The sequence below is a fragment of the Nyctereutes procyonoides genome, unplaced genomic scaffold (assembly GCF_905146905.1).
Source record: "Nyctereutes procyonoides isolate TBG_1078 unplaced genomic scaffold, NYPRO_anot_genome, whole genome shotgun sequence".
In the NCBI taxonomy this organism is placed as follows: domain Eukaryota; kingdom Metazoa; phylum Chordata; class Mammalia; order Carnivora; family Canidae; genus Nyctereutes; species Nyctereutes procyonoides.
This window is the reverse complement of record NW_026575037.1, coordinates 6,872,415-6,885,354: the sequence shown is the minus strand read 5'-3', so window position 1 is coordinate 6,885,354 and position 12,940 is coordinate 6,872,415. Positions and strand designations below refer to the sequence as shown.

At 35.6% G+C, this 12,940-nt stretch overlaps 1 protein-coding gene across 5 annotated transcripts in view; it reads right to left on the bottom strand.

The window, feature by feature from the left end:
• Positions 1–12,940, bottom strand: part of TDRD5 (tudor domain containing 5) — an 83,496-nt gene that overhangs the window by 27,271 nt on the left and 43,285 nt on the right. For all 5 annotated transcript variants that reach the window (XM_055319491.1, XM_055319489.1, XM_055319493.1 and 2 more), the window contains 5 exons: positions 11,817–12,037; positions 7,508–7,720; positions 6,698–6,764; positions 2,416–2,616; positions 1,481–1,639 (listed from right to left, as the gene is read on the bottom strand). In XM_055319491.1, coding sequence (XP_055175466.1) covers positions 1,481–1,639; positions 2,416–2,616; positions 6,698–6,764; positions 7,508–7,720; positions 11,817–12,037 — 861 coding nt within the window. The remainder of the gene's footprint in view (positions 1–1,480; positions 1,640–2,415; positions 2,617–6,697; positions 6,765–7,507; positions 7,721–11,816; positions 12,038–12,940) is intronic.

Here is a 12,940-nt window from a genome sequence, read left to right as displayed (position 1 = left end):
CTTAAGAAGATACATTGAAGGAAGTAATACAACCCGTTAGGATGCTTAAAAGAAGAGTAGGAATTATAGGGAATGGGGTATACAGAGGTAGGGAGTGGGTGGGTATGTGGAGTGTGTGTGTATATAGCACATGGGATACAGGCTGAGGTGGGACACAAGAACTTTAAGTCTTATCCTTTTACAGGAAAGATGGCCTTATTTCATTTTTGAGGCTGAACTATGATTATTTGAATACATCACCACATTGATGAAAGAATATTCTAAAAATTGTAAAGGTTGTATTCAATTCACTACTTAAGTATCAGGAAATATAACTGTTCCACCAATCAAGTAATAATTATTAAGAAAAATTCAGGCTTCAGGAAGATCTATGGACCCAAGAAGCCTAATTAATTTTAATATAAACTAGAAATCTACCATTCTTATACTATTTCAAACATGCAACAGTAAACATTTGTACCTATTTTTCAGAACAGGTTAATCTCCCAGTGGTCAAACTGGCCTCCTTTTTTATCTAATAGTTAATAAATGTCTAACTAAGAACATAAGATCATCTCTACAATTTTATTTTACAAGTCAGATATATAAAACATATTTAAGCAAGATAATATTTTCAAATTTTATTCAATGAAAATAAAAAAGCCTTGCTGGGCCCAAAACCACTTTGGCTCTCAACCAAACACATCCTGTATTAGCTATATTCATCCTGTATTAGCTCAGTACTTGTTGTCATGAGGAATATAAGACTCAGAGGACATGTTTACTTATTCGTTCAAAAATCATTTAAGTTCTTACTTTGTGCTTCATTTTACTTCTATCTAAAACAGGAATACAAAAGTACCAACCCAGTAAAGTGATCATAAAGATTAAATTAGTCAGTACATGACAGTGCTTAGAACAGTCCCTCCCATGTAGTGCAAGTTCAATAAATGCTACTGCTGTTAATTTTTTAAAATTTTTATGACTACTACTGTTGACTGGAATAAAATATAATAGTAATAGTAGTAGTGATAATAATATTGTTATTAACCATGAGTGGGCATCACTAAAAGGTTTACAGAGAAAGTAAGAAATGGAAACACTAGAAGAATCTGAGGCATGCAGAGGGAAGAAGAACAGCATTCGGGTTAGCCTTGGTGAAGTCACAACTGCACTAAGGCAGTAACGGAATTTAGTGTATGTGAGAAATTGTATAGGAGAAAGCATGAATGCAGCAAAGATTTAAACTAGCAAATAATGAGAGGCAAAATACTGTTAAGTTCATTGCATAAAGTTCCCAAACTTTCTTAGGTTTGGAAAGCCTCAGTTTCCACACCTGTTAAATAAGGATAATTGCAGTAACTATATGACAGGGTTCTATGAGGATTAAATAATAGATTATGCTTACAATGCTTTTTATAAAGTTTGTCACATAATAAGTATCCATTAAATGTTAATAATAATAAAAATAATTATAATAATATTTACAAAAACTTCTTACCAGGGTAGGTAATTCATTCTCCTTTGATTGTGGACTTATCTCTCGGTCTTCATTAAAATAGTGCTGCTGGGAAGGACAACCCAGTTCTGTCAAGACCACATCTTTTGGCCCTGCACTGGATTTAGTATATAAAGCTAGAGGGTTGAGTTCTCTGAAACCCTGCAATTAATACAAGGAAGGGTTTAATTAGAGAAAAAGTGAAAAAGTTAGCACTAGCACTTCATAATTTTCAAATGTTGTGGTAATGTATTATTTTCTAAAATTTAACAGTTAAAAAAATTTCAAATCTGAAACTAATGTGTAGTATTTGTTGGATAACTGAGTTTAAATTTAAGAAATTAAAAAATTTTGGGAACCCTGGGTGGCGCAGAGGTTTAGCGGCTGCCTTTGGCCCAGGATGCGATCCTGGAGACCCGGGATCGAATCCCACGTCGGGCTCCCAGTGTATGGAGCCTGCTTCTCCCTCTGCCTATGTCTCTGCCTCTCTCTCTCTCTGTGTGACTATCATAAATAAATTTAAAAAAATTAAAAACAATTAAAAAAAAAGAAATTAAAAAATTTTCAATTACATATTGAAAATTTTTCCTAGGCACAAAAATTATCAACATCAATATTAACAGCGATGTAGACATCACTATGAATACTTGCAAAATAAGAGTGTTGTCTTTTCTAGAAAGACCTCAAATAAATAATTTGAGGTAAGACAGAATCCTCAAATCAATTATTTAAAATAAAAGTATTCACATTATAATCAGCCAAAGGTAGTTTTTTGGGGTCATTTGAAAATTAAGAGTGTTTCTCTATGAAGAAATCAGGCATCTCACAGATACCTCTAAGATTAAAGGATCTATCAAATAATCTTATTAAGTTATCTTAGAGCTTGAAGTGTTGAAAGTAAATAAAACATATTACAAAACACATCCAGACTGCTCCACCTTAGAAGGGACATTTTCTCGGCATACAATAGCATGGCCCTCTGTTCTCAAGACATGATGGAAATAGACATCTTCATTTGAGGATGTATCACACAGAAAAATGTTAAGGATTCCATCTACATATTCATCCACTACCCCCACTAATGGCTTCAAACCACACAACTTCTGGAATTGTATAATAGCTCTGGATGTCCAATGTTCCTGAAATATAATCAAGATATGAGATTGAGATGATAAATTCAAACATGAATTATAGTAACCATACACAAAAATAAATTCTTGATGAACTAGAGATTTTAGTGGAAAAATAAATCCGTAAAAGTACTAAGATAAGCCACTACAAGATATTCATGATTTGGGAATAATAAAAGTCGCAATAAAGGGAAAATTATGACAAATGTGATTATGCTGAAAATTTTATTATTTATGTGGTAGAAAACTTTCACTTTCAGAAATGATTAAGTTAAATTATTGGACTAACCCTCCCACAGAAACTACTATAATTCTAAATAAAATATTTTTTATTATGTCCGAAAGCATGAAAGAACTGTCAAGAGAGTAACAAATCATCAGGACTGAATTAAAGGGAAAGTGAGAATTATTTTGCCTTCAAAAGGAAAATAAAAGAAAAAAAAGAAAAAAAAAAGGAAAAGAAACTAGACTTCACAAGGATTCACAGTTCAATTTTCACATCACCTGACATTAGTATTCCTAGGTACCTGGCAGAAGCAAATGCAAATCTCTCTAGAGGTAGGCAATCTCAGCCCATTATTCAAAAATTCTTACAATTTGTCAGTCAATGAACAGTATTTAGGCAAAGATAAAAGGCATACCAAGAAACAATCATAAGTAAAAACAAAGAAAAACAAAATAAAACTTCAGAAACTTTAGATATTTGATTTTTAGACAATTATAAAGCAACTAAACTTACTACACTTAAAATAAAAATAAAAAAAGAGATGAACTTGAAAGCTTCCACAGATCGGCATCTATAAAAATTCATCTAGCAAAATCACAGAGAGCTTTTAGAAAGTAAAGATACAATAACCAAAACTTAAAACCTAAAAGATTGATTCAGTAGCAGATTAGATATAAAGAGTAAATCAGTAAAGTGGAAGATAATCTGGAAAAAATATACCCAGAATGCAATATGGAAAGACAGAAATATGTAAAATACAGAAGAGTTTTTAAAATATGGAAGATTAAATTGAGAAAGTTTAACATACTTTTAATTGTGTTCCCAGAAAGAGATGCAGAAACAGAGAGGAATATAAATATGAATAATGGGGAAAAGACTATATAATAACTGAAGAGATGATGGCTGGGAATTTGCCAGATTTAATAAAAAGTAACAAAGCACAGAAAAAGGGAGTTCAATGAACCACAAAGTAGGATAAATAAGAATAAATCCACACATAAACATACTAAAACTGAAGACACAGGAAACAAACAGGAAATGCTAAAAACAGCTACAGACCAAAAGGGCACTGCCTTCAAAGGAACATCCATCAGCCTGATGGCTGACTTCTCCAACAAGGTAAGGGAGATGGGAAGCCACTAGAATATCTTCAGGGCACTAAATACATTCCCTGTCAACCTAAAATTCTCTACCTAGTGAATGTACCTTCTAAAAACAAATGCAAAATTACGTTTCCAGGTAAGCATAACCCTCACAAAATGAAATCTTTAAGGAATACAATGCAAATAAAAGGAAAACCTTCCCAAGGCGCTTGAGTGGTGAGAATGAAGAGCAAAGAAATGGAGAAATACATGACTAAATCTAAATGAACATTATTTAATGTGGCCAATCCCTTGAGGGGTTTAAAACAGTAACAATTATACAACAAAAATCGATCAGAAGAGGAGGTTAAAGAAGAAAGTGTTCTAATGTTCTCACATGGTTACATACATATGGGTTGTATTTCCTAAAGTGACCCTAAAATAGGATAGTGTGTTACTTAGTAGAATGATTAGAAGACTTTTCAAAATAATGCATGCAACGTGAGAAAGAAAAAGAATAGGTAAACCGGTGATGTTTTACCAGGGCCACTAGGTTCTCCCAGGGCTGGCAGAGTTTAGCAGTAGTCTAGGGAACTGAGCAGACTGCAGTTGCTGATTTTGAAACACCCACTGTGGCTCCCTCCCTTCAAGGATTTCTCCCTTAACTCCTAGAGATTCCACCAGTCCCAAAAAATGTCCTCTAACTCTTCAAGCCAGCAAGGCTATAGATGAGGGAGCGATCCCCGATAGAAGCTGAAAATTTCCTGATCTTACCCTGCCAGCTTGACTTCCAAGGGTAGATTTCTGCTTTTCTGTTGCTTTGGATTTTGCCTATGGGAATATTAGTCCCACCATGTTACTCTTTTGTTACTCTGCCATTACCAAATGCATTAACTACTTTTGAAACCAGAAAAAAAGAAAAAGTGAGATTTGTTCGTTTAGTCAAAGATCTTTATTAAGCACCTAACATGACACAACCATTGATCTAGGCACTAGAGAAACAGTGAATAATGTTCCCCATCTTAGAAGCTTACATTGTGAATTTGAACAATTAAGATAATACCAGATAGTATTATAAAGATAAATAGCAATGAATGACTGAAGTAGAAGCGTGTACTGTAAATCGGCTGGTCAAGGAAGCCCTTCTTGGTAAATAATATTTGGGCTTAAATTCTGAATGACAAAAGGGGCCAACCAGGAGAATTCTTTGAAGAAGCTATTCCAATGAACAGAGTGGGCAAAAGCCCTAAGGTCAGAAGCATTTCAGGAAGGAAATAAAACAAAAAGAGAAACAAAACTGGAAGCCATCTGGCTAATATGAGAATAATGAACACTGGCTCCAAGTGGGTCACAAGTTTAGCGCTAAGCTTCCTGATGGAAATAGTAAAGAGAAACCTAGTCAAGGCTAAAATGCACCCTAAAAAATAATCCTGAATACAAACTTGCACAAAAATGATAACCGCATACAGTATTTACATACTGAAAAATCAGAACAGATTGAATAACAATAAAGGGACAATTAATCTAGGATATACATTAACCTAACATTGCTATGACTATTAAAATTGAGAACTATGGTAACATATAAATTTATGCTATAATAATGTTAAGACTATAAAATAATACTATTTTATTAGTAATCCTGAGAACCCTACGAAAACTCTGACCCTCAACATCAAATAAACCAAACTAAAAGAAATACATCTAATTTCTAAATTGAAAGTGTTTGAAAGGTAGAACATATTTCTTTTTCTTTCCTCCATTCTGTGTTTTTCAGATAAAAATCTTAAAGGATTAATCCATATATATGTAAGCAACTGGTAAATTAAACAGACAAATTAGTGCAAAAAGTGTGTATGGCATATATAATTAATAAGAGTTCTAGGGTCCCTGGGTGACTCAATCGGTTCAGCAACTGCCTTCAGCTCAGGTCATGATCTCAGGGTCCTGGGATGAAACCCCATGTCCAGGGTCCCTGCTCAGCAGGGAGTCTGCTTCTCCTTCTCCCTCTACCCCTGCCCCCTGCTCATGCTCCCTTTCTCACTCTTGCTCTCTCAAATAAATAAAATCTTCAAAAAAAAAAAAAAAAAAGAGAAAGAATTCTGAGAGAAAACATAAAGTTAGGTGTATGATAATCATAACTACTTAGACAAATATACCTATATGGATGAAAATGCCTCCTGCTTCATCCCACTCCAATGATCTTGCACAGCTATGTTACTAGAGAATTCTTTAAAAAACATATAACTGAGTACGGTGGTTCCCTAGTACATCCTTTAATTGCTCCCCAGCATCTAAAGGACAATGCCCAGACTCCTGAACACTGATACGGATCCCCACCTCAGGGTCCTGTCCATTTCTCTCGTATCACTTGCCATCCACCAACTCCAGCTCATTTACTGCCATGGAAACAAAGAGAGCCATCAAATTTGAGATGTTTTATGTTACCTTCTCTTTAGCTGAAACATCTTTCTTTTTTTTGTCTAGTTATAGTCCTAATCTTCTTTCAGAGAATTCCACTCCAATACCACCTCTACCACAGGGTCATCCCTTACTACCATGAACAGAGAAGTGCACTCCTCCTCTTGCACCTCCAGCACACATTATAAATATCTCTACCTCAAATATGACACAGACAGTGATTTCTGTCTTCATGTCTATCTTCCAGACTATTCACAACGATTTCTTTTAGGGCTTATTCCACATTTTATTTTTGTATCCTGAGATCCTAGAACTGTTCTCAGCATCAAATGTTTGCTGATCAAATGAAGAACAATCATACCTCTACTGGTCTCACCCAAGCCAAAGAACATGGGATAGCCTGAGCTGGAAGCTTTGTGTAGCACCACCTGCAAGAGATAATCAAATACACAAATATTTAATGATACTTTAAAACTGTATTTTATGGACTCTCTAATCCATTCTTGATTTTAGCTATTCATATCACTTCAGAGTATTTTATTCATGCATTTTTAAGTTAATGTCTTATACTTTAAAGCAATCTAAGGAACAAAATTTTTAAACATAACAGCCTTTGAAAGCTATGCAATTAAAGTAAAGGGAGGAATAGACCAATCTTCATGCTATATAAATGCAACTTTTAGCATGACCCCAAAAATCTTTATTTATTTATTTATTTATTTATTTATTTATTTATTTATTTATTTATTTATTTACGATAGTCACAGAGAGAGAGAGAGAGAAGAGGCAGAGACATAGGCAGAGGGAGAAGCAGGCTCCATGCACCGGGAGCCTGACATGGGACTCGATCCCGGGTCTCCAGGATCACGCCCTGAGCCAAAGGCAGGCACCAAACCGCTGCGCCACCCAGGGATCCCCAAAAATCATTTTCTTAATAAGAGATTGGAATTTAGTCTCATAGTCCCTTCAGATTCACAGTCATGTGAAAGAAGACAGGCAATTATAAGACCCCTGTGAAACTAAGTGATCATATACCAAGTCCATCTGCACTAAGAACAAAGAGGGATGCAAGGGAGGAGGCAAGAGAAAAGGAAGAGCAATCCTAACTCCATGTAGCTTCAGCAGGAGGTATCAAAAGTTAAGAATAATTTATTAAGATTTGTTAACTCACTTGAGAAACCTCAGGGAAGACTTCTGAACAGTTCCAATATTTCCAAAGTCTGGGTAGAATACTTCAACTTCCTGTTTCCCAAGGACTCGGTGGATAATGACCCGATACCACCACTTATCCTCAGAAATCCTTACACAACAGAGATGTCCTGGTTGGATAAAATACTCGGGCATGGCATATCGATCAGAAACCAGCTGGTTAGAATAGCAGCGCCTACAGAATTCCATAATACAGGGAATTACACAGGGGACAAAAATATCAAGATCATTTTTACTGATGTAACAAGAGCAAGAAAGTCTTGGCCAAAAGAAAAAAAATCCCCACTTTTTCTGATTTGTTAATGCTTATTAAGACTAATTAATTTTACTTTCCTCTTTCTTATCCCAATCTCTTCAACAACAATCCTCTTCAAATAGAAGTTATACACTCATTTAAACTCATACTCTCTGAACAAAATGTAATCCAACTTTATTCCTCAGCATTTCCTAAAATGGGTGTTTTTAAGACATCAATGGTCTGTTCATTCCCAACTCCAATAGCCTGTCTCCCCGGGGTTTTGATATACTTGCTTTCTCTGTAGCATGACCTCTGACCCCATCCTCTTTCCATCTCTATCCTAGTTTCTAAGACATTGGCTCTGTAATGGCCTTAAAAGTTTGGGTTCTCTGGGCTCTTCTTTTTAGGAAGTATACAGAAAATATAAAACAACAAAAACTTAGGCTTTGGAGCCAATGACATGCGCTCAAATCCTGACTCCATCATTTACTATCTGTGTAACTTTTTTTTTTCAGTTTACTTGCTGAGCACAGAGAGAATAATAAAACCTTATTTCAAATATGTGAATGTATGGCAGAGAGTCCAAATACAGTAAGCACTCCTTAAATATTATTATTCTTGCTGTATACAGCACCATCTCGCCCATTTTCATATCTTATACCACCACAGATAAACTGGTGATTCTCCATCTCAATCTTTAGACCCTGAATTGCTTCTGACTTTACAGATGTTAGTTGTCCAATTTTCATTTTCCTTGCTTCTTTCCCTAGTAATAGAATCCCAAATTTTCACTGAGCCATTCAGATTTCCCAGGCTCCCTTGCATCTAGATGTGAATAATAAGTTCTGGGCAATGAAATGTGGAAAAAAAAAAGTAAAGTGCATTATTAGTATGGTAAAATTTATGTGTATTCTACTACAATTTAGAAAAGTGTAGAAATTTGAAAGTATATTTCAAAGAAAATGGCATGCCTCCAACCTCCTACCCTCATCTCTTTCTCCTTCCCACCGGCTGGAATGAGGGCCTGGTAGATGTAGTAGCAGTCTACATCCTGGACCATGTGGATGGGGCAACACACTGTCTGGGATAGCAAGGCAGGAAACACTTGCATCCCTAACACCATGAAGCTACCCTATCAGTCTGCATTGCTTAAATATGGACTATTATGGGAAGAAATCAATTTTTATCTTCTTTATCCTACTATGGCTAAGTTATGTCTTTGTAACAGTGGCTACACCTAATCCTAACTAATACTGTCCACTCAACATTGTCAATTTACCTCATAGTCACCTTAGAAGCACCAGGTGCAAAATTCTAACCCAGCTGAAATCTACCCAATCTCTAAACACGAGTTTCATACTCTCCCTTTCTGGCTTATCCTTCTCAACCCCATTCTTGTCACCAAGACCTGACAACTGTACTTTCTGAAATTCTCTACAATTTCTCTCTTCCTTTCCACTCTCAGTCTCTTACCAAGACTAGCAGAGTAAGGATGCCCTTCTGTTCACTCCATCCATCTTCCACCCTGCAACTAGAGTTACCCTAAAATACAAATCTGCTGATGCCCCTACTTTCTTAAAACCTTCAGAGGCTCCTGTCTACAGAATAAGGCAGAATTTCTTCCCATGGTGTTCGGACTCCAGCTCTTCCCCAGTATTCCAGTTTCACATTCAGTCACTGTCCACCCAGCCTTATGCAGTGGTGACATCACTCCCCTATTTGTTGCTCCCAGAGCATAATGCCCGTTGTTAATGCTGGCCTTGGTGCCAGGGATTGGGCCTGTACATACCTACCCACACCTTCTTGACTGGCAAGTTCTTGTTTTTTAAGCCTAGCTCAAGTATCTCCTTTGTAAAGCTTTTGTCCACCTCGCCCAGGCAGAATTACCACCTCATGCAATATCTCTCATATCCCCTATCTTCCCAGATAATCGTGGTGTTCACAAAGGCAGAGACCATGTCTATATTCTCCTTATACCACTCATACCTCAACATCCCAAGCACACAGCAGATATGGTATTAATAGTAATAGCAGCCAACATCTGAACTAGACTCGGCTCTAAGTACTTCAACCTTCACAAGTGAGGAGGTAGGTACTACAACTATCTTTACTTTGGAAATAAGGAGACTATGCTTAGAGAGTTAAAATAACTTCAAAGTCACAGAGCAGTAAGCGTGCTTTAAAACATGTACTAAATATTATAGGCATGCTGCAATGGAATATGTGATAATATTTTTACTAAGTGATTATGTGACTTACATTATGCCAGGTATTCTTGGATGAGAGATGAGTACATGATAAGGGAAAATTAGATTAAAAAATGGAATTTTCTTGAAGAGGTACATAATAAATATTCTTATATGTGACACCGATGTAAAAATCAATTATTATTTATTTACTGTTCATAAATAAATCTAAAATAATTACAATGTGTACATTTTACATGATGTTTACTAAGAAAGGACATTTTTCAGCAGAGAAAAGAGATTAGCGTAGTTGTTCTCCAAATCCCTGGGACTCTAATGCTCTTTCAAAAAATCCCTAAGATCAAGGGTATTTTAATATTTCAGTATCATTGTGAAAAATAGTTATTTGCCCTTTTCACTGTGTTAACATTTGCAATGACGGTATAAAAGGTGCCCTGACCAAATCAAGGCAATAGCACCAAACTTTACTAGTAGTCATTTATAGGTCACTGCCATGTACTCACAATAAAATAAAATTTTTAAAAAGTAGACAATGGCATCTAAGAATATTCTTGATAAAGTAATAAAAATTAAGCTTATTAAATCTCAATCACTGAATATTCTCTGTGACAAAAATGGAAGTACTATACACATAAAACACTTCTCAAGTTGTCTTAAGGAAAAGCACTTATGCATTTGAGTTGTGCACTGAGCTAGTTGCTTTTTTTGTGTGGAACATTTTTACTTGGAAAATAAACTAGCCATTGTTTTCATGGAATACCATTTTTGCTTGAAAGGACCATTATCAAGCTATGTTTATTCAGACTTAGGTATCTGACACACAATTTTCTAAAAAATGAAGTGAGCCTGTCACTTCAAGAAAAACACTGACAGTATTTGTCATTAATGATGAAATTCAAGGCTTTTGGGTGAAAATTATGATTTTGGACATGTTGCATCTACCACCATGAGTGTGACAGTTCCCTAATATGTAATACTTTCTGATGAGTTTAGTGGTGATATTAATAAATGCTGAAGATCTACATAACTCAGCAAACCAGTATTTTCCAAATTACCAATGCATGTTTTAATATTATTAATGGAGTAAAAGATCCTTTCCGGGCCAGTTACATTGATCCCACACTGAGAAGAGCCTTATGTTTGCTTTAACGTCCTGTTATTGCTGTCTCGAAATTCTTAATAATTTTTAAACTTGGCACCTTGCATTGTAATTTTGTACAGGAGCCTGCAGTTGCATAGCCAGTCCTGGATCCATTCAAAGTGCAAACGAAAACCAATGGATTTTAACACAGTAGGGTATGAAAAGTTCAAATTCCACATTGCAACTAATCTTTAAAAAACTACCATTTGCCAAGTTTTGGAATGTTCACAAATTTTCTGAAAATATCAAAGAAGATTCACAATTTTCTGAAAAAGCAATTAAAACACTCCTTTTCCTAATTATGTATCTGTGTGAGGGCAGATGTTTTCATATACTTTAACCAAAACAATGTAGCTCAAGAGATTATATTCCAAAGCAAATACTAAAATCAAACTTCCTTCTATTAAGGAAGATATTGAGGAGATCTGCAAAAACATAAAACAATGCCACTATTCTAATTTCTGGAAAATAGTAGCTCTTTTTCATAGAACTACATTATTTATATTCATACAAATGGACTTATCTTATTTTTTAAAATATTTAAATGTTACATATTTTAATTTCTAAGATAAATATCAATAAACAAAAGTTCCTGAGTCCTTAAAAGTCCTAAAACCAAAATGTTTAGAATTACTGATTTAGAATGAGATATATAAAAAATACACTGAAATCAACAGACTCCTACCGCATCTCAATCATCATGTCTTCAAGTAACTCTGATGAATCTCTGCTATAGATTCGGATGTAGAATTGACTAGGAGAGATGATATACTCCACAAAGACTCCCACAAGGGTACTGGTATCTAATGGTGGCAGTCTGCATAATTTCTTGTCCCGTACAGCATCTGGTGGGATATCATGATTTGCCATTGCCAGGTTGAGCTCTGATTTGTTAACACCTACTTGCTACAAGTTAAAACGGAAAAGAAACCGCTATAAATCTCTGAGTGACATTTCAAACTAGTGACATTTCTCAAAGTATATTTCATGAGTCATCTCTATCAGAATCACCTGGGAAATTATAAAAATGAAGCCTCTTAGGCTTTAGCCCAGGCAGATTTAAAATACCTGGAAGTGCAGCCTCCAATTATGCATTTAAAAAAACCTCCCTAGGGATCCCTGGGTGGCGCAGCGGTTTGGCGCCTGCCTTTGGCCCAGGGCACGATCCTGGAGACCCGGGATCGAATCCCACGTCGGGCTCCCGATGCATGGAGCCTGCTTCTCCCTCTGCCTGTGTCTCTGCCTCTCTCTCTCTCTCTCTCTCTGTGACTATCATAAATTAAAATAAAAATAAAAAATAATAAAAAATAAAAATAAAAAAAACCTCCCTAGGTAATCCTCATGTATATCAATTTATGAAAACTACTGCCTTATGATATTAAAAGTATGCTATACAGCTGCCCCATACAAAATTGAAAATATGGTACTTAAAATATTCAGGCTGAGCCAAGATAGTCATCCTACCCACCCATACCAACAAAGGTAGCTTTAGATAAGAGATTAAAATTCACACTAGTCTTCCAATCAAAAAGGGTTTCTCAAACATCCTCATTCTAAAATATACTATTTTCCTGTAGGCCTTTCTCTTGTCCTCTAGAAAATGTGCAGTAGGCTCTTTAAACCAAGGTTTTCCTTCCTTTCCAGGCATAGATGGTAGAAGAAAAGAAGAGTAAGCAATTAATTCTTTAATAACAGCAAAATAAACAGGAGATGAAAACGCAAAGAGGAAGAATTGTGTGGAAATGTAATGGAAAAAAAATAAAAACACCTTGTAACTGCAGACAGGTGCAAGGGCAATTTGCAGCAGGT